The sequence below is a fragment of the Oryzias latipes genome, chromosome 4 (assembly GCF_053564925.1).
Source record: "Oryzias latipes strain Hd-rR chromosome 4, Olatipes_Hd-rR_3.1".
NCBI classification, from domain to species: Eukaryota; Metazoa; Chordata; class Actinopteri; order Beloniformes; family Adrianichthyidae; genus Oryzias; species Oryzias latipes.
The window spans coordinates 15,100,925-15,126,383 of NC_136240.1; the positions used below are offsets into that span (position 1 = coordinate 15,100,925).

The following is a 25,459-nucleotide window of genomic DNA, read 5'->3' on the forward strand; positions in this document are numbered from 1 at the left end:
AACATAAACTGGAGAATTTAACAGATGGGTTTGCAGGGAATCCCAAGCAAATGGACCGTTTGGAGTGGACTCCATCCATTTAATTGTTTGCTGTTTATAGAAACATGGCACTTCATGAATTTTCCTTTCTCCCAAAAATTTTGGAAACTTGTTTTAGTTTTTTAACCTCTTAAGACCTGGCGTCCACATGCGTGGAAATTACATTTTGGGTTATATTACCACAGCAGTTAAATCTGCTTAACTGGGGCCCTGTGACTAAAAATCTAGAGGGTTTGCCTAAATATTGGCTCCAGTCTTAAGATGTTAAGTGTTTTAAATTGTTTTTTTTTAATTTAACATTGATTTAGTTTCCATTCGTCTCATTGATGTGTCTGACATTGAGGAAACCCATAGGTCTACTGTACAAATAAAAGCAGAGTCTGAGCTGAAATCAGTTGATTGAGTCTTTTCTTCCTGTTTTTGTATTCTGAAGCTCAAAGACTCTTGATCCAGTGGAGAACCAATCTGTCTTGTCACATTTTAGAAGACCAAGTGCCAGACTTGATTCCAACCATTAGGCCTGACCCAGAATGACAGCTTTGTGTTTGGCTGCATTTAATGGTTAATGAGTTAGTTCATGGATGCGTCTGATCTCTGTAAAGCTGGTGTCACGGTTGTAGTTCTTTGTGGTTGTGTTCCAGATGTCTTTTGTTTCTATCATGTTTTGAGTTCAGTTTCCTGTTTTATTTTGAAGGGCTTCCTGTTTCGAGTTTTGCTTTTGGTCCCCATCTGTCCTGAGTGTTTCCACCTGTGTCTCGTTTGTCTGCATGTATTTGAGTCCTGTCTTTCCCTTCCTCCTGTGCTGCTCCATAGGTTAATGTTCCCCTGTTTTAAGTGTGTATAAGATTTCGAGTTTAGAGTTTGCCTGCCTGATGCACTGGTTTTGGTTTGTAGTTTTTGTTTTGTTATTAAAGCAAGCCCCTGTTTCCCTGAAAACCGTCTGCCTCCTCCAGCTCTCTGCGCCTGGGGGCTTCACTCATTCCCCGTTCGTAACAGCTGGAATATGTGCAGGAAGTGCAGTTTTCAGATTTCAAACCTTTGTGTTTTCACTTTCCACAGAGCCACCATCGAGGAAGTGGAGGGGGATGTGTGCGAGTTGGAATCCAAACTGGACAAAGTGAGTACCACCCAAGAAAAACATTGTTTAGTAGTTCATTTGTTCTGCTGTGTGTAGCACCAGCTAAAGAAAGGTGCATGTTTGCCTTGTGTTTAGGTAATGGATGACTAGAAAAAGAATCGGATATTCACAGCAAAAAGTCACAATGAGTTTTCATGTTTTCATTGAAATTTCCATTGAACATACAACTGAAGCTCACTACACTTTAGGGACCCTCTCCATCATCTTTAGATCTATTTTAATAGCGTTCCCAGTGGTCTTTTAATTATGAGAATGATGTTTTTAGCCAAAACCCAGAAACCTGTGCCGTTTTCTTGGACAGTTTCTGGAGAATGGCTGTAGTTCATCAGACTGTTTTCAGTTAAGTTTTGCTCATATGAAATCTGCATCTCTAACGTTTTGTTGCTGAGGTCTGCACTTACACTTTAACTGTGTAACCCTTGTGCTATTTTAGGCACTTTAACATTGGGAGTTGGGTCATCTAGACCCACTAGACAGTGCTCTGAACCTTTTTTCTTCAATGATTTCTGATCCTCACTGGTGTCCATGGATGACATGAAATCTTTCCACTTTTATCCACCTTTGTCATGGTAGGGAGAACACGTCAGTGTAAGGGTGGGGTCATCTAAGATAGCACAAGGGTTAAACCTTTTCAAATAAATGAATAACCTATTCAAACAAAGGAGAGTTGATCAGCATTTGTTCAATGCTTTGACAGCAGACCCTGGAGAGTTCAGCTATGCTCACAAGCTGAGCGTGAACCTTAAGATTGAAAAGCTCTTTTCTTTGTTCCTGGACTTCGACTTAGGCTCCCGCCCTCCTCCACCCCCCACCTCTGTGAGTCAGCCGCAGCCTCACTTCCCCTTTTACTGTTTAGTGGAAGGATCAGCAGAGAGTGGGTGTGTTTGCCTGCATAAGTATGGCTGTGATAGTGTTAATGTTACCCATGACTTGGGTGGAGACGACTTTAAGAGGCAGAAGTTCAACATTTTTCCAATTTTCTTTTTTTTTACCAAGCTTGCTTTTTTCTGACCAGAACGCAAAAGTCAAACAATAAGTGATTTGCTGAAAAAGGGCTGGCTAAAATCCCATTCCGATCAGTTTTTAAAAATTTGCGAAAGCGTTTCCAGTGGTCTTTAAATATGATTATGCCGTTTTTAGCAAAAATCATAAAAACTGTCATTTTCTAGGACGTAGTGTCTGTCGAGCGGCAGTGGTTCATTAGAAAATCACCTCTGTGTTGTGGACCATTAGTGTGGAGTAAGCCTGCCCCTACTTACCGACATCCATCTGTTTACACACTGTCCCAGTAGTTTACAGACTCCTCACTCCCCCAACCTAACATTACCTTTGTAACGAAAATGGCGAGCAATATGGGAACTATCCAGCTGTACAGTTTTGAGGCAGATGCCAGCTCAGACGAAGAAAACGTCGTCTAAAATAGGATGCTCCAGAATAGAGCAGAGCAGGGAGCTTGTAGCTTCTACGTCCCACTTACAACCTTTTTCTATAGAAGTTTTAGCTGCTCTTGGTTTACTAAGTTTTGAATGAAAATATACACAGAAATGCAATAGTAAAAATGACGTGTTAAATTACATGTTAAAAAACACAAATATTTGATATTCATGTGGAATGTAGCAGTACCTCCTAGGTGTCCTAATACATACTAAATATTGTATCCTGACACTAAAGCTAACATTCTGATAGCTTTATTTATTTTTTTCATTTTTAAAAAGGACGTGTCTTCCTAAAAAGCTTATAAACGACATTAAGAAATGTTAGTATGTAATAGATTATAAACTATGAATATTAGATCTTCTAGTCGAACATGCAAAGTACTTTAAAGAAAAATAAATTACTCTTTTTGAATTTGTCACCTTATTAAAGGTGTTTTCAGTTGCTCAAAAATTATTGCCCTATTTTCACAAATGTCTTTGATTATGTGTTTGTCATCAGAAGCCCAGTCATCCTCTGGAAATACCTGAAACTTTCGTAGAAATGAGAGAAAAGCCATGCATTTTCTCTAAAATGTGGCAAATTATTTTCATTATTATCCTTTATTTTCTGTCTTTACTTTTGGAAATGTGGCGATCTTATGAATCTCCTAGAAAAGACCAAAAATATTTTAGTTCAAATAAAAAAGGTCTGTTTCACCGTTTTTTTTCTCTGTTTGTGGCTTCAATTGCATCAGCAAGTTTACATTTGTCTATATCTGTAAAGCAGTTTGCTTTATAAATACGTGTTTACACAAAGCACTTTTACAAAAAAAGGTTTGATTAATTACAATCTCAGAATTTGTTCTACTTAGTTTTCAAATCGAATTAATTTTTATAAATAAGATTAATTTTAAACTATGTTTAGTGGTTTTGGCATCACATACACTTTCAGACTGTCATCTCACATGTGGGAGTAGATAAATTCGAAACAGCCAGATTGAATGACCAGATTACGTAACCTGGAATTATCTTTGCTCCCAATGTGTCACAAGTGGGAAAAGTGTCTGTTGTCAATTATCCAAGAGATTATGCAGGCTCTTGGCATCTTGTTTTCAAGTGTAAATCCTTTAATCTGTTTGTCCAGGTTTTATTCTTAGTCTGCTTTTATCTGTGAATCACAGCTGTTACAATTAGAGAAAACGTAGAAAAGAACTGAGTTGTCTGGTCTGTTTTAATACACTCTGGATTGTCTCTCTCTAATGTTCACCTGTGGTTTTCTTCTGTTTTGTTGACTAGTTGGTGAAATTGTGTATCGGGATGATTGATGCTGGCAAAGCCTACACCGCTGCCAACAAACAGTTTGTCAGTGGGATCCGGGAGCTTGCCCACCAGTCCACCAAAGATGAGGTCATTGAGGTAACAACGATAATCTCGTTTAATCTGGAGCAACTACCGTTAAACAGCTATAGGCGGGATTTAAAAGCAGCCAAGATTTTCTTAAAGTTAAACCTGCAGCTGTTGGCTGTTAGTTGTTCAGTATAAAAACATGAATGCGATTTTTTTTTTTTTTTTTTTTTTTTTTTTTTTTTTTACTTTATTGTAAATCATTTTTTATTTTATTTGTTCTTCATAGATGGGGTTGCCACAGGCATGTCCTCAATGTACCTGAATTACTGTCTTCTCCCTTTTTTCCACAGTCTAGTCTCACAAAGTTTGCAGAGAGCCTGCAGGAGATGATCAATTATCACACGGTACGTCATCACTTATTTAAAGAGGATGGGTTTATGTACTGTTACAGCTTCTGTTGAAATTTATTTGTGGAAAAGAGCTGCAGAGGAAAGCGTAGTTGCGGCCCAAACTCTTTGAAGAAAAAGGATTAAACATGTTTTCTTTTAGATATATACTTTGTGGTTTAAAGTGAGCAAAGTGGCTGTCGTCTAACTTCACTCTGAAGCAGGCTCTGCAAGGAAAAAAATGGGCCTTTCCTGGTCTTTTATTTTAAACAATGGCCAGTTTATTACTTTTTTTGACTGTTCTGTCCAACAGCTAAGCAAGCAGATTAGAGCTGAAAGCCATTTGTGTTGGACAGGTTTTACCATCACAAAAACAGGTTATAGAACTTCAAGAAACTAGAGTGTAGATTTGTATAAACCCCTTTTTGTTGTATTATTTTTATTTATTAGTTACATTTAGTGTGTGGGGGGAGGGAGAGGGGAAGAATGTGAGAGGGGGGGTGGAAGAGAGTAAAAGGAAGAGAGCTGAGAAAGTGGGGGATACAAGTACTGATTTGAATAAGTCATTATTTTAAGCTGTAACAATTATACCAGATCTGCTGGAAAGACAAATATTACATCAAAGGTGAAATTCTGACACGAAGATGAGCGGAAAATGTCTGTCCATCAATACACTGTGGGTTAGGAGGAGGGATGAAGCAGACAGGGAGCAGTGTGGCAGTGTGCACGTGCACGTGGGGGTGGAGATACATGCATGCTGCCGACGTGAACCGTGTGTGCATAAGGGGAACCAGCCAGCCAGAACGGGAGAGGGGAGGAGAGACCCCCAGGCCAGGAGCGCCCCGGCATCGGGACTCAAGCAGCCCGGGAGGGGGGGGGGTTTGGTTTCAGTTTATTACTGAAAGCAAAGGAAAGAAAAAGAAATGAAAACTGAAATATTCAGGGGTTTTGTCATTAAAAGGTAGATAGGCCTTCAAAAAATGACAGAAATCAGAACTGAGAAGAGATATTTGCCAAAGATTTGTTGGAGAATTTGTGAACTGCCAAAAGAATCTTTGAAATCTGTTTTTATACAAAGACATTGATGAAAAAAAGCCGCAATTTTAATTCTGTTTAACTTCACACAAAAATAAAGTGTCAACATTTCGACTGAAATGTTGCTTATTCAACAAATATAATGCCAATAACTGTAATTAGACACAATTTTATAAAAACTCTTTAGAAATGGTTAATTGAGAGGTGCACTGATAACCCAGATTATGTTAACTCCTGTTAGATTAACAATAAGCATGTCTACATTTAAAAAGTTAATATAATCCCAGTGGTTCAATTTTATGACCACCAAGATGTAAAGAAACATCCCTGTCATGTTTGACCTTTCTAAATTTGTTTAACCAAGATTAATTGTACATTTATGTTTTATCTTACTAGGACTACTGATAACTTTATATTATATTGAAAAGTATGCTGATAGCGTTCTACTATATTGACCTTTTCATTCCCATGACAACCTAATATGACATGTCCCTAAGTATAATTTATTTACAATTTTTCAGGAATTCTTTAAAAAATGTTTAAAGAAATACCATACAAAACTACTGACCACTTTAAATTCTATTATTATTATTGTTTTACTAATATTTTCTGTAAAAATACATTCACATTCGCTTTTTACAACCTTATTTCTGTGGCAAATGAGTTCTTAAATAAAAAAGATGTCTTTGATGTTTTTTACACAAAGAAAAGCAATGTGGGAGGAAGACCACAGTGACTTAGTGACTGAGTTTTCACCACGTCCTCCTCCTAACCTTCCAGTCTCCTCTACCAGGAAGTCTCCAGGAGCCGCAGTGCAGGCCTGCAACTCTTACTCATCACAGGAGACTCTGACCACATCAGCTGACTGTCTGATAGCTTTTTGCCACTCAGCGATCTTCTGGTGCATATTGGTTTTTCCCTGCCACGCAGCTCATGTTGGCTTTTCTTGGAGCAAAAGATCAATTAAAAGTCCTTATTAGGAAAACAAACAAAACTAGTGTGTTTCGGTGAAACTCATTTTTAAGGAAACGTGAGTTAATGAGAGTATAAGTCAAATACAGAAAACGACCCACCACATCATGTCTTCTGTTTATGTCTTTTATGAGGGGATTTTACTGAGTCAGCTTGTTTGTGTAAATTTAACAGCTTAATTGCACCCGCTGTTGTTAACAAAGCCTCTTTAGACAGAAATGCTGAATGCTAAAGTGGCCTTGAAAAGGAATGTATTTATCAGCTTTTTTCCTGAGTTTCAGACTGTGTTATCCTGTTTGTGCCTCAATTTTCCATCGAGTTTCTAAAAAGTCAAACTCTTTTCTTTACAGATATTGTTTGATCAGGCCCAGAGATCCATAAAAAATCAGCTGCAAACATTTGTTAAAGAGTGAGTATCAATTTAATAATTAAAAACTGGGGGAAAAAAAGTTTTTGATCTACAAAATGTCTGTTCTGTATGCTCACATCTTGGAGAAATTTGTATCAAAATATCAATTTATTGCTTGTTATTCTTACCTTAAAAGATAAGATTGTTTGTATGGTAAATAGTGGTGCCTGATGATTTTTTTTATTATTCGACTTTTATAATCACTATTTGCCTAATGTTGTATATTCCATGTTTTGTAATAAAAAAAGTATGGGGATCTGTCAATAAGAAAAATTTTCATAAAGACAAAGTTGTGCACAAATTAATAATCTTTGCACAACTTTGCAAAAAAAATATAAATACAAATTTAGTTTTACGTTTAGCTTGTCTGTTTTGAACACGATTTTTCTTTGTTTTGAATTTGACTCTTGCTTGTCTTGAATACGAAATTTCCCCGTTAACAAACTGTCAAAAAAACCTTGCGGGGTCACAGGTGTAAACATCGAGTCCCGAAACATCGATTGTGTTTAACGTTTTTATAATTAGCTATAATAATACTTAAAAAAAATGTGACCTAAAAAAAATTTCAGTTGTCCTGATATAGTTATTGTTCACCTTAAACTCAGAAAGAAGAAAAACTTTTTTTCACAGCCTGGGGCCTCATTTATAAAACTTTGCGTAGGATTTGCGTCAGAAGTGGCGTACGGATGAAACGTAGGACGTGCGTACGCACAGAAATATTCAGAGTTATAAAACCGTGCGCATGCACATCCTACGCATCTTTCCCTTAATAAATCACAACCAATTCTAAATGCTGCGCAGCTTTTGCGGCCTCATCACACGCCCATAGTTGCCCATAAATAGTCCGTGAAACGCCCACAAATGAATATTCATTGATTGCGAAACCATGCCAAACACGGAGAGAAAATCAAAAAAACGTAACTTCACTCAATGTGAAGTAGAAGTTATCGTTGGCGAGGTGGAAAAGAGGAGAAAAGTGTTGTTTGGAGGGCACAGTGTGGGCATTACTAATGCCAAAAAGGCACGTGAGTGGCAGACGCCGTCAATGCTGTAGCCTCACAACCTCGGACCGTGGCCGAAATAAAAAAGAAAAGGTCGGACATCAAAGTCAAAGCAAAAAAACGTCTAGCGCTGTACCCCCCCCCCCCCACACACACACACACCCGTGTCTGCCACGGGTGTGTGTGGGTGGGGGGGGGGGGGGGGACACCGGAGCTGACCCCTCCTGATAAGAGACTGGCGGCAATAATTGGGGAATCCCTTTTAAGTGGAGTGGTGACTGAGGCGGAGGGGGACACCGACGCGCCAGATGCACGGGGTGACACACCCCCAAAAGCCCGCAGAGGAAGTCGGAACCGGCTCATAAGCCACTCGTCCTCGTTTGCCAACAAGTCTCCTTGCTGTCTAAAGATACGTTCACTCCGAATTCTTCCATTTGCCATATCTTCTAAGAGCGCAAGATCAGCCATTGTGCGTCATTACGCATTGTGATGGGGCATTTTATTTCCATCCATTTAAATTACATCTGACAAGCTACAGATGTCGGTAATAATCGACGTGGAAATGGGAAATTGATCAGCGCAAATGTAATTTCTTGTTGCTTTATGAATGGTGAGACATACGCCATACATTGTTTTATGAAAAATAAAACAAACTAAATGCATATGCATGAATACCATAATTCTGTAGCTTATGAAGAAATATTTTACTATGAAAACAACTTTCCCCAGTGGGGAATTAATGCATCTGTCTCTATCTATCCATCTGTCTGTCTGATTGCACCTATATCTGCTCCGCCAGACGGACACATTGACGGGAATATCAGTTGTGTACATTATTTCGTTCTGTTAACTATATTATTTATATTATTTATGAGGATGAATTGCACAACATGCCAATATTGCAGAACATGTTTCACTTTTCTTTTTGCAAATATGTGTTCATTTGAATTTCTGTTGTAATTTTCGTTTGTTGTTTTTGTTTGTTTGTTTCACTGCTGATCGATCAAACGTGTTCGTGTAGGCTGTTAATTGTAAGACTTGCTTTGTGAAGTCTTCATGTTATTTCTGAGAGGCAGTATTGTCATTTTCACTTTCACGTGTTTCTTCCAACTGCCGACGTTGTCGCCGTTTCTCATTTCACCCGTTTTTGTGCGTACGCCTGGGTCAGAGCTTGCGTGGAGGACCGCACATTTTCCCGTCAAGTTTGCTTTTTATAAATCTCAACTATTGCGTAGAGAGTGGCGTACGCCTTCTTTTGTGCGTACGCAACGTTTATAAATGAGGCCCCTGGTCCTTGTGTGTACTCGGATACAAAGCTAGGCGAGCAGTCAGCAGGCATATTTCCATGACAGAAAGGCTGTTTGCTTGGTGAAGAATTATTCAGCTTTCTCACAGATGTCATGTTTGGTCTCTACCACAACTTCAGCTTCAAATCATGCTGCCCTCGCTGTACCCCAGAAATGGGAAATCAAAGCTCTGTGCTTGTGGTTCTCATTATGCTACAGACAGCAAATTTTCATCAGCTGCTATATGCCTTCCAAAATTAGACATTTAATTCTGTATTTATGAAGAACTGACAATATTTCCTTTTTTTCCTGTTATAAACTAGACTAAATGTACCTATATTTGATATTGGTAGTTCAACTTTTTTTTCTCCCCTTCTTTGCAGTGACCTGAGAAAGTTCAAAGAAGCCAAAAAACAGTTTGATAAAGTGAGTGAGGAAAAGGAGACGGCCCTAATCAAAAATGCCCAAGCTCCTCGCAATAAACAGCATGAAGTGGAGGAGGCCACCAACATCCTCACTGCCACACGCAAGTGCTTCCGGCACATCGTCCTCGACTACGTGTTACAGGTGCAACACGCCTTTTCTACATCTGAATGCAGAAGCGTCACAGCATCATGAGACAAATGCTCTTCTTTTGGAAAAAAAGGAAGCTAACAATTGCAGAGAAGCTTAAAAAACTGAACTCATTGTTGACGGTCACATGCAACATTGAAGTGGAAGTTAAGGCACAGCATCACATTAGAATTCCTGATACAGTGAAGCTGCATTTGCTTTTACAATCTTCAATGTTCTGATATTACTATCATTCCTTTACATTACAATTGATTGGGTGTTAAAAAAAAAACATAGTATTTTAGCCCCTAAGTACATCTGGAGCAAAAAACAGGGTTAGGGTTTTTCAGACAGAAAAATGTTTTTATTAATTAAAATAATTTATAGCATATTTACAGACATATCTAACTGCTCTAGAGGGGCTTGTTTGTCAGTTACCATGTTTGATGTTTGTGCCCAACATGCTTAACGTGTATTCACAAAGGGATGCTCTCTTCTCCTGTTTATTCTTAGTGTGGAAATATTTTTAGCATCTGCTCTCATGAATATTAAGAGGAACTTCTCTTCTTGTTTGCTTGGTTGTGTGCAGTTTTTAATTTTTGTTTAAGGTCAATGGAAACAAACAGCTAATTTCAGTACATTTTGAGTTGAGCAGAAACTATACAGAGATTAAGGTGCGCTTATAAACTGTAACTACCATATTTTTCATAGTTTAAGTTGTGTTTTTTTTGGCTGGGGGTGCAACCTATTCTCAGGTACAGCTTAAATGCCAGTTTAAAAAAAAGGCTCAAATGTTTATTTTTTTCAACTGACAACTGCTACAGGGCACTATGTGTGTATCAGTATTTGCTACTGACAGCAGAAGACAGCAAGTCATCAAGATAGGCTACAGAGACACAGAAGGACCGCTGAAAGCGGCTGTCTTTCAGACACAACTCTGACAGCAGATGGTGAATTTCACCGTACTTGGAGAGTCTCTGAAAGACTCTCTCTGTGCCTTAATTTTATTTTTTGGAAAATGTTTTATGTGGTCACCGCATGTGGTGAGAGCTGCTTGTGTCATAGAAATCATCAGCTGGGCTTAGAAATCTGCTGAACCATGGCAGCTCCAATGAATACTTGCTGATTTGTGATAGAACAGCTGTTAGCCCTTTTATTGGAGCATTGTAAAGGAACCAATAGCTAAGACATGTTGGTATAATTTACCCCATGATCAGGCGGTGACGGGAAACCCAAAAGCACCTTTTAACACGAGTGTAACATTCTGCCTTAGCAGAAAAACTCATTAGATTAGGCTTTGGTTTGAAATATATATATAAACGCGCCTCCTTTAAAGTTTTACATGTAGTGTGGTCAGTCAGCCCTTAAAAGATTGCAGATTACTGCTTCAGCTGTGCTAGCACCAAACATTTAGGATCTTTTATTGTTTTAGTTTGGAGCTTTTTCAGAATGCAGGAAACATTTTTTTACACTTTGGAAAATGTATATTTGCTCAACAAGAATAAAGTAAAAGTCTGAAAGTTTTATAATTTGTTTTTAATATAAACACATTTGATGTAACAAAAACCAACATGGTGTCATTGAATGGAGATGTGAAATATCCCAGGTAGCTTGCGTAGTTGTCTAACTTATCCTGACCAACAAAACCTTTAACATAGAAACCATTTCCTAAAACTGAAGCCTACTTAAAACACAAAAAAGCAAAAACTGTGGGAAATTTTACTGGACATGCCAGTAAGTCAGGCATTTTAGTCTGCAAAACTTCCATGAGAAGTTTAATTTTTATTAATAACATTTTCAAAAATTGTTTTCAGCCACCAGCCTCTTACTTTAAGTTATAAAGCTATAACATCTGTGAAACTTGTTTAACTGTAATTTTATATTTAGTAAAGAAACAAAAGTGTTAGGCAGAATTACCACAGCTTTACAACCAGTCAGCAACCAATTGCTCATAACTTTTCCTTGCGGCTGTTTTCATTGCATTGTACTAACTAAATTGACATTATATTCGGTCCAACTCCAGTCAAAACGACTAAATGCCTATAATTAAAGAGAAGAAGAGAGCTTGTAAAAGTTGCAATACATCAACTATTGTGGTTTAGTGAAAAAAAATAAAAAGGAAAAAGCTTCCCTTTCATGATAGGAGTTACCACCTCTGGATAAATTCAAGCGCAGTTAGAGCGGAGTTTCAGCCATGAAATTATTGTCGGCCACAAAAAGGGTTTTAACTTTTGCTCTCTGATGTAGTGAAGTGTGGTGACCACAACCAAACCTTTGGGTTCAGGTCAGTTCATAAGCATCGGATAACGCTCTGCCTTGCTTCCTTGTTGCTAAATGCATCACCACACCCAGTCTTTACTGTTGGCCAGATGGGGCTGGCAAGTGTTAGCCTCCATAGTAAAAATCATGTGTGCATTCTTCTGCTGTAACTTTCACCCTAAAACAATTTCTCTCTTAATGAGTTAAGCAGTCCATAAAAACCATGGCTCGACTCCCATGAAAACAAACACATTAGGCTGGAGTACTTTAGGCCTGTTTTAAAAGAAAAAATGTTGTAAGTGGGTTAAACTTTGGGGTAAACCTAGAACTTTGAGCTCCCCCTGGTGCTCTTGAGATGCAGTTATTTATGTCATGTACTTGCCAGCTTAAAGTCTACTTTAGTTTTATGCTTTGCATATTTCTTTCTCCATTTTCTCCGACTAGTGTTTTCTCCAATATAGCTTCATTTTGCTATCCTAACTAATCATTTTGGTGTTTTTTTAAAAAAAATGTGTTGCAGATAGTTTATTCCTTCTAAAATGTTTTTTATTTTTTTATTTCCCAGATTAATGTTCTGCAGTCCAAAAGAAGATCGGAAATCCTGAAATCAGTACATTTGTTTTTCTTTATAATAAATTATAACTACTGTATGTCTGCCTTTCACATCATACTAAAAACACGTTCCTGCTTTTTTTTTCTTGAAGATGCTGTCTTTCATGTATGCCCACTTGACGTTCTTCCATCAAGGCTACGATCTCTTCAGTGAACTGCAGCCTCTTATGAAACAGCTGGGTGGACAGGTACACTATTTATAATTTGCTATTGAATTGTTTTTCCAGTAAATGGTATTTATATTTTTGATTCCACTCTTCACAAAAATGTTTGTTTCTTTGATCTACTTGAATTGGGCCAGATTCCTTAACCAGATTTTTTTCCGGGGCCAAATTTTCGCACCGGTTTATAAAATAGGGGTAATAAAAGCGTTGTAATCTTTTTGCTAAAAATCTGTGAAACAAAAATACGCTTTTATTTATGGAGAAGTGCTGTGTTTGCAAAAAGTGTCAGTAGCTCAAAGCGACAGATGCAGGTAATGGCACCATTTCAAAATGATGCTGTTCCTTGAATTCGTATCTGCATGTACTTTTATGATCATTTGATGCTGCCAGAAAGATTTCTGGGTTTTTCAAGCTGAAAAAGCAAAGTTAATAATTGTAAAGAGGAGGAAGTGGTTTAAAAACAAGACTTAAGATCAAAGTAGATTCATTACATTTTATTCTTTGGAAAAGATATTTACTTTAAAGTCTCAGGAAATAAATATGTTTACAGACAAGACAAACAAGATACCTTTGAATGTTAATAACTAAACATAAATTATAGGTTAATGCATTATATTTACCAACATGGCTCAGTATTACGTTGTTGGTTCTTGTCTGCATAGTTTACTTGTTTTTTTTTTGCTGAGCTAATACCGACATTTGTTAAAACAGGTAAAAACTAAGCACTGCACTGGATTCTGGGCAAGAGTTGCTAGGCAACCGGATGTGCTGCATTTATGGACTAGACGTGGGCAAAATATTTTCTGTTGGCATTGTCTTGAATGACGTGGTGTTTGGAGTGTTTTCTGCTTTTGTGAACAGAAGCAGATTTTTATGTTAGTTTTTATTTGTCTGTCTTTGGTAATAGAAAGTTGGCCGCCGCAAATTAAGAATATTGTTATGAGTTTTGAGCTTTCCGTGGTATAGGATAGGAGGTCACGGTTGACTTTGGTGGTAACAAAGTCCTTGTTTTCAAAGTAGTTTTTGTCTAACTTCGAATCTTTTTCCTGGTTTTATGATCCTCAGAACAAAGTACTGCAGGCTAGTCAATTCTTTGTAGCTGTGAAATTTTTACTTTAAGTCAACTCGTACATTTAGCTTATTTGTCTTTCTCATTCTCATCTCATGTGTGTCAGACAAAGTATCAGTGGGGCTGTGCGTTTGTGGCTCTTCCCTAATAAACACAGCCTTCCCCCTGAGATAGAGCAGCATAGCTCACAGATGATTATCACAGCAGAGCTGCTTGTGGCAAGAATGAGGAAGAAAGCTGTTTGAAAGGTCTGTGAAAGGGAAACTCCCAATGTTTGACTGTCAGCTGAGCGAACACAGCAGAGAAACCCAAAGGTGGTCGAGCTTGAGAAAAGGAAACGGTCGGTTTTCTAAGCTTAAGACGACGACTAGATGAGACCTCTTTCAAGCGTGGAGTTTGCGTTTGCTGATGAGGGAAAAGTGGACTTGTTTTTTTTAAGGAATGGATAAACCAGAAGAAGTTGTTGTGTTTATTTTGTTCGCCAAAAGCCAGATCAAAAAGCTGAAGCAGCCATCCTCTTTATTGGACCAAAGTGAAGAGTGACTTAGCGAAAGAAAAGAGAAAGAAAAGCAAGAGGACGGAAAAAAGCTGCATCTTCAAAGTTAGAAAAGGCAGAAAGCGATCTCCTTTAAACAAAAATCAACTGCGAAAAGCATGGATTGTAAGCCGGAGGCTGTAAGATTCAAAGGTCTGGAAGCACAAGGAGAGGAAAGGACATTTTCAAAACCTAAACCTTGAAGAGGGAGGGAGAAAGGAGAAAGAGGGTCAGATTCAAGCTGAAGAACAAGAGGAGTATAACTGCTGTGGATTAGAAACTTGTCACGCTGAATTTGGAGCAGACCAAAGCGAAAAAGGAAGATCAGAGGCCGAGCTGTGGGAAACAGCAGCAAGAGGGATTGTGTTTTAGATCCGTTCCTGTCTCCGCCATGAAGCTGAAGAAGGTTGAAAGGCTGTGCAGGGAGGTGTGGAGGAGCTGTCAACAGGTCTGGTAATTTTATAACTTGATGCCTGTAAGCAATATGAAATGGACTTAGGGTTGCCATTCACAAAATTGTGGAATGCTATGTTTTTATATTTGCCTGATCCCTGAAATGAAATCTGTGTTATTAAAAGTGTGACTGTTTTCTTAACTATAAAAGAAAAGAAAAGTGAAACAAAACAACTTCCAGACACTTACAGTTAGAGGATGGATTAGGAGAAAATCCAACACTTTTTAAAACTGTTAGCTCAGATATCTTGACGATGAATTGCTTGGCTAATATGTAAACAATAGTTCAGTATCTGACAATAAAATTACAGTGATGAGTGAAGCCTGAAAGCTTCATCCAAGGTTGAGGTACCAAAACTTGAAAAACCTGAATTTTTATCTTTATCCACATCCTCCAGAGCAGGGGTCGGGAACCTATGGCTCGCGAGCCATATATGGCTCTTTTGATGGTCACATGTGGCTCGCAGACAAATCTTTAGTTATACTTTTATTTCATTAGACCAGTCCTTCTCGGGCGCGATGCGATGCTAGAGGCGCGCAGTAGTAGCGGTGCTTAGAGAGAAAAATCTGCGCCAGCACTTTCAGTTTACTATTATCTATTATTTCACAGAGTTTGTAACAGCCGGAAACCTGTGAATTGCCATGCCTAAAACTGCGCGCTCCCGTCTCTGAGAAAGAGCGCGCAGTTGCGGGGACGGGACGTCTGAGGAAGAAAGCAGATGGTGGGGGGTTGTGGGGACAGGCAGCAGGTGAATCGCGCAGGGATTGTAAAAACGTAAAACCCGCTTCCCGTCACTCACTGCAGCGTGTGAGTGTGTGTTTGGCTCCGCGTCTGCATGTGATAAGAATGTCTCACATTTACAGAACATTCAGACCTACGATCACGTTTAAAGTCTCAACGCCTGCGTGAAGCAGAAACTCACCACGTATCAACCGGACTAAACCATCAGCAAAACCACCACGAGAAATACTCATCATTTATTAGCAACAGCATAACAATGTTATAAAAAAGAATCCACAGACGTATTGTACTTTAAAAATGTTGAAATTACATCAAAGCACACATTCACTTGTATAATTAGTTTTAAACATATTGTCGCGGACTGAGTTTAACTTGGCTGTTGGGCCGCGTTAAAAGTTCTGGAGTTCAATGAACGCATCAAGCAGAGATCTGATTGGCTCTCAGTTCTGTCGCTCAGCCTGTTGTTAGGTAATTTGGACCAATGGGGTTCAGCTATGGGCCGAATAAGGAAAATGGGAGGGCTGGAGCGGGAGCAGGGGAATAAAGTTGGGAGAAGCGCTCTCGTCTCAGCGGGAGAGATTCAGGAGTTGCTGAATTAATTGTACGGCGTTTGTTGCGGTCTGCAGTAACCAGAATAAAGAACCTTAAAAAAGGGTAGGGTTTCCGTGCCTCAGTGTGGGAAAGGGACACTACATTGTTGTATGGCTCTTTCGAAATTACATTTCAAAATATGTGGCGTTTATGGCTCTCTCGGCCAAAAAGGTTCCCGACCCCTGCTCCAGAGGAAACAAAATTAGTTTAATCTCATTCTGCAACAAATCTACATCAGACGAATGTTCTGCATCTTCTAATAATCTTCTAATCTAAGCCGATGCTAATCTTCTAATAATAATTGTCAGAAGTGAACTTAACAAAGATTTACCTTTAATAGACAAACATGTAAGTAAACTTTATTTCCCAGAACAAGGAGCTTCACCGTGGTAAAATATGCAGAACAAAACAAGGCAGCCAATATTTTGTCGATATTATCAGGAAACTGTCCTAAGAGAGAGGGGGAATGCTCATTACATGTAAGCTGTGACAGAAGATATATTTAAAAAAATCCCAAACAAACTACAGTTTGGATTACGATATATTGGCAGGAGAAGGGGAAAAAACATTTCCCATCTGATGATATCAGGCTGCTTTACTCTCATCCACCCATTTCCGTTCCAAACAAAACAAAGGGCCTCTCAATTATTTTCTTCTCTGAAGTTGTCAGAGGAGCATGAGTGGGTTGTGAAGGAAGACATGAAAGCTTCAGTTTAAAACTTTTACATCTAAAAAAATATTGTCATTTCATTCAGCTGTTTTGCTTTATAAATGATAAATGGCGTATACTTGTATAGCGCTTTTCTACATTCTTCAAGGCCCAAAGCACTTTACAGTCACAGACCCATTCACCCAGTCACACACACATTCACACACTGCCGAACACTGGCACCAACCTCCCACCAGAGGCAAGGTGGGGTTCAGTGTCTTGCCCAAGGACAATTTGACTCATGTGCGTGCAAGGCGGGAATCGAACTTGCGATCTTACGATTATGGGTCGACAGCTCTACCGCTGCCCTACAGCCGCCCCATTAAAGATGGAACCTTTTTTTTAAACCAGCCATTGATTCCTTTCGAAACATTGTGATTTGTACTTTCTTTATATGCTTTGATTGAGAGTAACTTTCCATAGATTAAAAAAATGTAAAATTTGTGTTAGAAACTGGTCGGTTAAGAGAACCTGGGATCAGTTTGTGTGAAAGTGAAATATTTTCCCAGTATAAACTCATCCATGTTAGGCTATGATGATTAAAAATTGTACATTTGAGTGAGTGTGAGCATGTGATTGACTCGTGGTTTTGTAGCTTTTCCTTTTTATATTTATGTAAAAAAACAAATGTAAATCACAATATTTTAACTCAAAGAATTTGATTGCTTTGGTGTGGAGCTTATTTAAAAAATGTTGAACTTTGTCATCACATTTAATGAAATGCTTCCAATCCGATGTTAATTCGCTTTGAAGACTGAGACTTGCTGATCTAGGTCACCCTGCATCAACAGGCTATCAAAAGACCCAGCAAGGAATTTAGCTGCTCAGAGGCAAACTGGCTGGTTTTCAGCATCCAGCCTTCTATTAAAGGCTTTTTTGTTGTTGTTGTTTACTTCTCTCCTTAAAAAGAGCCTTTGTCTCTCCCTCTGTATGGACTTGTTACTTGTGGGAATGAGGAGAATCAATCATCTCCCATTCAATTTCACACATGATGAAGCTTCAGTAGCGCAGCCCATTTTATTTCAAGGGGACCGTTCGCTCCGTCTAGATCTGGCCAGAGGGAAACATTCATCTGCTTGATAGATTTTTATTTTTTTTTTTTATTTTTTTTTTTTTTTTTTTTTTTTTTTTTTTTTTTTTTTTTTTTAACTTGTCCTGTCCAACAGCTAGGCAAACAGATGAGAGCTGAGGGCCTCTTGTGTTGGACATATTTTATTCTAACAAGAGGGGTTATTCATCTTCAGACAAACCAAAGGTATGTCTGAATAAACCCCTTTTGTAATTGAGGCCAAACTTTATTAATTTCAATCATGTTTGAAAATCTTTGGTGTTGGACCGGACGGAAAAGGAAAGAGGGGAACAAGAGAGAGGGACGTTAGAGAGAGGGGGGGGTAGGAGGGTGATAATAGGAGGGGAAGGGGGGTAAGACCATGAAGCAGCATAGAGCAGGCAGGTTTACTGGTTGTTTATCGTTACGGTACGGTTCAAATGTAGTACAAAAAGGGCGGGGCCTGTTCACACACACTCAAATATTATCAACACACCTGCTAGCCGCAGAAATGTCCACATGTCAACATGCACACAAAACAGATAGTGTTCACGAACGCATACTTATGCCTTTAAACCAACTAGTGTGAAATCTTTCATTCATTCAATCATGCAAACTATTAGTGCAAAGGTGAGCTAACACCTGTGCTCAGGTGAGTGTTTATGTTCTTCTAAAATGGATGGTGGAATGTGAAAAGAAGGAGGAGGAGCGCCCAGCCACCCCCACACCCATACCCCCGCCGCAGCAGCAGCGGCAGCCGGAATTCCCCCAGCGCCACACGGGAACAGGCAGGGAACAACCGCCCCCCGGGCGACCAAGACCGCCACCCAGGCCAGGGCCAGCAGGACCGCCGCGAGGCCCCCAGAGCCAGAGAGCAGGGAGGCGCAGAGGGAAAGAGAGCGCCGCCCCAGCCCAGCCAGGAAAGCAGCCCCCCGCCGCGCCGGAAGAGCCCAACGCAGGGCCCCACCGGAGAGGGACGCCCACAGCCCCAGACGAGCACCCCACCACCACCCAGGAGTTCCGGGCATCCCCCCGCCCCGACCCCAGGTACGAGCCAGGACCCCCCAAGGGAGACCCGCTCCGCACTCCAGGCAGCCACCCACCCGGCCCACGGTTGGTCCAGGTAGGAGCAAGGCAGGGGCCCGCCGCCCCCGCCCAGGAGGGGGGAACCCCGGGGAAAAAAGGGCGGCCCATAAGGGATGTTATAAATATGGCCCGACCAGGCTCGGCCATGTTGGAAGTTTGGCGGGGCCCAGCGCCCAGGGGCAAGGACCAGGACCCACCCCCCAGGGACACGAACACCCCCGGCTCAGGTGTAATATGAACCCCCCCACCGTGCGGAGAGAGCACCGCCGGGCCCAGGGAGCCGGCACCCAAGGGACACGGCCGCCATCGCCAAGGGGCCCACACCCCCCACCAGGGACGGGGTAGGGGACAGATGGACCCAGGTCCCACCTTCCTTGTAAAATGTGTGTGCGTGTATGGGTGTTTGAGAGGGTGTTTGTGTGCATGTGTGTGTGTTTATGTTTGAATGTATATATTGAAGGGGGAGGGGTGTGTGTACTAAGGGGGGTGCAGTTAAAATTGGCGAGTAGGGCACTAAGGGGACATCTCCTGATTACTCACAGTGATGTCCCCTCACCCTCCACACCAAGGGGCCCTAAATGTCTAAGGTGCGGTTAAAATTGGCGGGTAGGGTGCCAGGAGGACATCTGCTGCTTGCTGGCAGTGATGTCCAAGCACCCCCCCTACCAAGGACCCTACGTGTCTAAGGTGCAAATAAAACCGAAAGAGGGGGGGCCCACTCCATACGGCAACCATAGGAGGGGGGCCACTCCCAAGTAGCCCCCCCCCAAGGCGCATCGCAGGCTAAACCCCCCACCCCCTCACCCTAATATGAGGTTATATAAGGAAGGGGGTAAGTTGGGGACAGCTGGTAGACTGTCCCCTGGTGGTCAAACAGCCGTCCCCCAGCCCACCCCCAGCAAAGGGGCCAGGGCCACCCAGCCCAGGGGCCCACCCCCGGAGGCGCCGACACCCCAGGCCCGGCACCACCCACCCCACACAGAGAGAGAGGAGCCAGAAAGCGTCGCCCCCCCCCGGAGCAAGCCCAGGCCCCCACCCCCAGACGCCGGCCCTAGAAGAGCTCTGGTCAGGCCTCGACGGGACCGAGGAGGCCAACCGGCCGAGGCAACCACTGATTGCCTCAGCGGAGACCCCGACCCGCTAGCCCCCCCGACCCGTACTAATAATGGGCCCCCCCTCCCCCCCAGAACGCCCCCCCACAGGACAGGGCCGACAAGCCCCCCACCCCACCCCACCCCAGACCCCGCAGCCGAAGCGGGTGACACCCAGAGCGACCGGGGGCCCCGAGAGGGTTGTCCCGTCCCGTCCCAGAGCCAGGGAAGGGCCGATCCCAGCCCCAGGTGCAGATGGGCAGCCCCTCCGGCGCCGCTGGGCCCCCCCCACCCGAGCAGGGCCCCCCGCCAACCCCCCCCAGCACAGGCAAAGGGACCACCCCCCCAAGCCAAGCCAGACCACCACCCCACCCCCCCACCACGCACCCCCACACCCAAGCCCAGAGGACCACGCAGCGCCCCAGCCCGCCCCACCCAGGCACCGGACCCGACCCCCCGACCAACGGAGCCCCCCACCGCCCCCGCCAGGCACCGGAAGCCCCGACCCCCACCCCAAACCACGGCAGAAGGGCAAGGAGCAGCGACGACCAGGCCCTCCACCCCCTAAGTCATGGAGTCAACCACAGGAGACCAGAGAGACTGAATTCTTTCAAAGTTACTTGAGCTTTGGGCTGACATTTTTTCCAAGCTGATATGATCAAACAGCAGATTTCTGTGTTGACTTATGTTTATATTTTTCTTGTTTTTCCAATTTATTAAAATAGTTTTTTTGGCAATACAAAGAGTTATGAAAATGATAGATGCTAATCCTTCTTCTATATCGATGGCACTCATGTCACCAAGCACACAAAGTGACGGTGAGGCAGTGATTGAAACCTTAAGCCAGACTGATAAATCGGCACATACCTGCTGCCAGAGAGCCCTGACAGGAGTGCAGAACCACAGTGCGTGCATGTAGCTGTCGGGTAGATTATTATCACAGTGCTCGCAAATGTCTGAGTTACTGAGACCCATCTTGAACATCCTCTGTCCAGTGTAGTAAATTCTGTGAAGAGTTTTGAGATGGATTAGCTGCAGATTTGGACTTTTTGTCAGTTTAAAGGTGTTTAGACAAAGTTCTGACCAGAAGCTTTCATCTGTGCTGATGCTCAAATCTGCATCCCATTTTTTTGTTGGAAGGGCAATATTGTTATCTAAATTACATAAAAGTTTGTATATTTTGGAGAGAGTTCTATTCATTGAAAAATTAATCAGAGTGGTAACTACATCTGGTAGCTTTAAATCGTCGTCTTTAATTTTATACTTTTTAGTAATACTTGATTTAAGTTGCTGATATTCCAAGAAGTTATTTATTCCATGTTTGTCTTGAAGTTCCTGGGGGGTTATGAATCTTCTATCAATAATTACGTGCTCTAGTTGTTTTATGCCCCCTGCTTGCCAAGCTGGGAAGTGAATCATTTTTTTGTTAATAAGGATGTCCGGGTTGTTCCAGATGGGTGTCATTTTGCACGGTTGAATTGATGATTTTGATATTTTGAGAAATTCCCACCAGGCTGTTAAGGTGGCATTTATATTAATGCTTTTGAAACAATCCTGTTTTTTAACTGTTTGGCTAATAAATGGTAGCTGTGACAGGTTGATCTTTCCACATAACACCTGTTCCAAGTCTAACCATGAGTTGGTTTCTGGATTATTTTTTAACCATTTTAAGATATATTGTAATCTATTTGCAAGAAAGTATTTGTGGAAATTAGGTAGTTCTAATCCTCCACAGCTTTTTGCAGATTTTAAAGTTTTTAGACTAATTCTTGCAGGTTTGTTGTTCCATAGAAAGCTTGATATGGATGAGTCTAATGTTTTGAACCATTTTAATGGCGGTTGTGTGGGAATCATTGAGAAGAGATAATTAACCTTGGGTAAGATTTTCATTTTAACCGTGGCTACCTTGCCCATAAGGGACAGAGGCAGGTTGGTCCAGCGTGTTAGATCGTCCTGTATGCTTTTCAGTAATGGGGTGTGGTTTAGCTGCACCAGTTCTGATAGTTTGGGGGAAAAGTAGATACCCAGATATTTGATATTTCCTGTTTTAACTGGAATTGTGAGTCTTTGTTCCATATTCCTGTTGAGTGGTAATAAAACAGACTTATTCCAATTAATGGAATAGTCTGATATGGAGGAGAATTCATTTATGATCATTGCTGTTTCATTTACAGAATGTAAATTCCTTAAAAACAGTAATATGTCATCCGCATAAAGACTAATTTTATGATGGCTGTGTTTGGTTTTTATTCCTATAATGCTCTCATTCTGTCTTATTGCTGCAGCTAAAGGCTCAATGAATATAGCAAAAAGAGAAGGAGAGAGTGGGCAGCCCTGTCTGGTTCCTCTTCCAAGAAAAAACCTGTTTGAAGTCTGTTTATTAGTTCTAACTGATGCATTGGGGTTGTGATATAATATTTTGATCCAATTGATGAATGCTTCTCCAAAACCAAACTTATGGAGGGCAGCAATAAGGAACTTCCAATTAACTCTGTCAAAGGCTTTTTCAGCATCCAGCGATAGTACCGTCATTTCCTGTTTTTTAATGGTGGCAAAGTCTATTATATTAACTAGTCTACGGACATTATCATCCGAGTGTCTGCCTTTGATGAATCCAGTCTGGTCGAAGTGAATTATGTGAGGAGTGATTTTTTCTATTCTCTGTGCTAGTGCTTTGCAGATAATTTTTACATCTGCATTGATTAAAGAAATGGGGCGATAGCTTGAAGGACTAGTGGGATCTTTGTCTGGTTTTAGAAGAAGAATTATGTTGGCTGAGTTCATGTTAGGTGGCATTGATTGGCTCTCATTAATAGATGTGACAGTTTTATAAAATGTTGGTGCCAGTTGTTCCCAGAATTCTTTATAAAACTCAGCAGGAAAGCCGTCAGGCCCTGGTGCTTTACCATTAGGCATAAGTAACAGAGCTTCATGAAGTTCAGACGGCAAGAGCGGAGAATCTAAGTTTGTGATTTGATCCTCATTTAGCCTGGGTAGGTTTACATTATTAAGAAATGAGTCAATACTTTGCTCTGACGGATTGATCTGCGGTGTGTACAGGTTTTTATAAAAGTTTTCAAATTCGTTATTAATTTTGACCGGGTCATGGGTGACATTTCCTGTTTGGTCCATAATAGAGGTGATTGATGATTTTTCTCTGTTAATTTTAAGCTGATTAGCCAGAAATTTGCCAGATTTATTAGAGTTTTCAAATCTTTCAAGTCGTAGCCTTTGTATTTGAAATTGTGTTTGTTTATTAATGATGTCATTTAACTGCAGCTTTAAATTTTTCAGATCTCCCAGAATGTGTTCCTGTGCAGAAGCAGCATAAGCAGTCTCCAGGGTTTTGATTTTATTTTCTAATTCTAATAAATCTGCTTTCTCTTTGCGTTTTTTGTGCGTTGAATAAGAAATGATTTTCCCTCTCATGACTGCCTTTGCTGCTTCCCAAAGAACGCACGGTGGGATGTCTGGAGTATTGTTGAAGTCTAAGAAGGTTGCCCACTCTTTTTTAAAGAATTCAAGAAATTCCTGGTCCTTTAACAGAGACGTATTAAACCTCCAGGTTGTACCAGAGGGTGTGGATTTTTCCCTAGAAATGTTTACAGAGACTGGTGCATGATCACTGATAATAATTGGATGGATATTGGAGCTTTGAATATTTTTTAAAAGAGAGTTACTGATTAATAAATAGTCTAAACGGGAGTGTGAATAGTGAACTGGAGAAAAAAAGGTGAACCCTTTAGTGCTTGGGTGACATGAGCGCCACGCGTCGCAGAGACCCAGATCATTCATGTACTGCTTTAGAATACTTGCAGACCGCCATGTACGCTGGTTTGCTGCTGTGCTGAGTCTGTCAAGTTCAGGGTCCAAAACAAGGTTGAAGTCTCCTCCTATAATGATTGTGGAGTCAGAGTGAACTGAGAGTGAGGTGAAGAATCTGTGAAAGAAGGAAGAGTCGTCAACATTAGGACCATAAATACTCACTATACAATAGTCCTTATTCTGAATGGATATATTAATGATTACAAATCTGCCTTCTGGGTCAGTAACTGTATCCTTATGAGTAAAATTAAGATTTTTATTAATTAAAACAGCAACTCCTCTTTGTTTGGAGTTGTAACTGGCAGAGTATATAACTGGAAATTGTAAGCAGCACATAAGGTGATTCAAAGAATCTGATAAATGGGTCTCCTGCAGTAGAGCTATATCTGCTTTTAGACCATCCAGGTGATTTAACACTTTCAGTCTCTTTGGCTCAGAGCCAAGTCCACGCACATTCCAGCTAACGATGTTAAGACTGTTCATAACTGCTCTGACTGAAAAGGTGTAAAGCTAAGTAGTGCTTGTGTGCCAGTCCGTGTGCGCGTGCCCGCATTTGAGAAGCGCTGTGCGCGTGAACGTTTTCTGGCTATGTGAGCTGCGTGTCGCGTGCGTCCTATGAGAGCCTGTGTGAGGTGATTGCAGTATGTCGGCGTGTGTGTGCGGGATCGCATGTGCACGCCCCTGTGTGCGCTTGTGTGTGCGCGCGCCCGTTCCGTGCATAAATAAATACTTACCGAGGATGAGTTGCTTCCAGGTGATTTACATATAATGAGGGGGGAGAGGGGGGGGGGAGAGTAAAGGAAAGAAAAAAAGAGAAGGGAAAACGAAAACAACAACAAAACAACAATAGAAACTACAAAACAACAATTTTTTTAACGGTGTCCATTAGAAAGAGAAGTACATAGTTCAGAGCACACGTTCACCTTCAAGTTTAATGTCAAAAGGGGACAAATGGATACAACTCTGTTTTATTACTGCTTCTACATTCACTTGTTAGCTGTTTTTCCATGTTTTTATGAGATTCTTTGTAATATTAGTATCCACATTTAGCCTCAAGAGTCTCTGAAGTGAATTTAAAAGCTCACAAACAGTTGGTCCGATCAGCTTGATTCACCAGTTCTATTTCTTGCAGTTGGACCAGCTGGTGGTTGATGCTGCCAAGGAGAAGAGGGACATGGAGCAGAAGCACTCCACTATCCAACAAAAGGTGCTTTAAAACTCAATGTCTCATGTGTCAGGGTTCAGACGCAGGCAAAAACACCTTTATACATTTATAACTATGTAATTTATAACATGAAACACGAGAACTGAAAACACATCTTTGTAAAAAAACAAACCATCAATAATTAGTTCTTTTTCTCCAAGTCTTGAAAATAAAAGATACAGAACATTTATTTTGATGCCTTAGTTGGACTGAAATATTACTTTATAACAGTTAACTCCTGTTGTTTCCAGAAACTTCTTTTTTTGTTTTGACAGGTTTCTCCTATAAAGTCACAGCATTTTAGGTTCCCTTAGAATGATGCTAAACAAAATCTGTCATTCCTTTTAGTCTCTCATTAGCTATGTCAGATGACAGCAGTAGTGACTGTTAGCAGATTGTTTGAAGTTTGATGTCAAAAGAGTCAAAGTAATAAGTAATTCCTCTTACTCTGATCTGCTGTTTTATTCAGAATAAAAATTCCTTTATGAAGT

General features: G+C 40.9%; 1 protein-coding gene across 20 annotated transcripts in view; it reads left to right on the forward strand.

Moving 5' to 3' along the window:
- LOC101158345 (arf-GAP with coiled-coil, ANK repeat and PH domain-containing protein 2) overlaps window positions 1-25,459 on the forward strand; it is a 58,285-nt gene that overhangs the window by 12,819 nt on the left and 20,007 nt on the right. For 8 of the 20 annotated variants that reach the window (XM_078946570.1, XM_078946572.1, XM_078946578.1 and 5 more), the window contains exons 1-8: window positions 1,802-1,993; window positions 3,889-4,008; window positions 4,290-4,343; window positions 6,683-6,741; window positions 9,412-9,595; window positions 12,405-12,449; window positions 12,544-12,639; window positions 24,897-24,971. In XM_078946570.1, the coding sequence (XP_078802696.1) occupies window positions 1,817-1,993; window positions 3,889-4,008; window positions 4,290-4,343; window positions 6,683-6,741; window positions 9,412-9,595; window positions 12,405-12,449; window positions 12,544-12,639; window positions 24,897-24,971 (810 nt within the window). In that variant the 5' untranslated portion in view covers window positions 1,802-1,816. Of the gene's footprint in view, window positions 1-799; window positions 1,025-1,098; window positions 1,157-1,801; window positions 1,994-3,888; window positions 4,009-4,289; window positions 4,344-6,682; window positions 6,742-9,411; window positions 9,596-12,404; window positions 12,450-12,543; window positions 12,640-24,896; window positions 24,972-25,459 lie in introns of those variants that run through there. The other 12 variants (XM_078946573.1, XM_078946576.1, XM_078946577.1 and 9 more) reach the window with 4 other exon arrangements.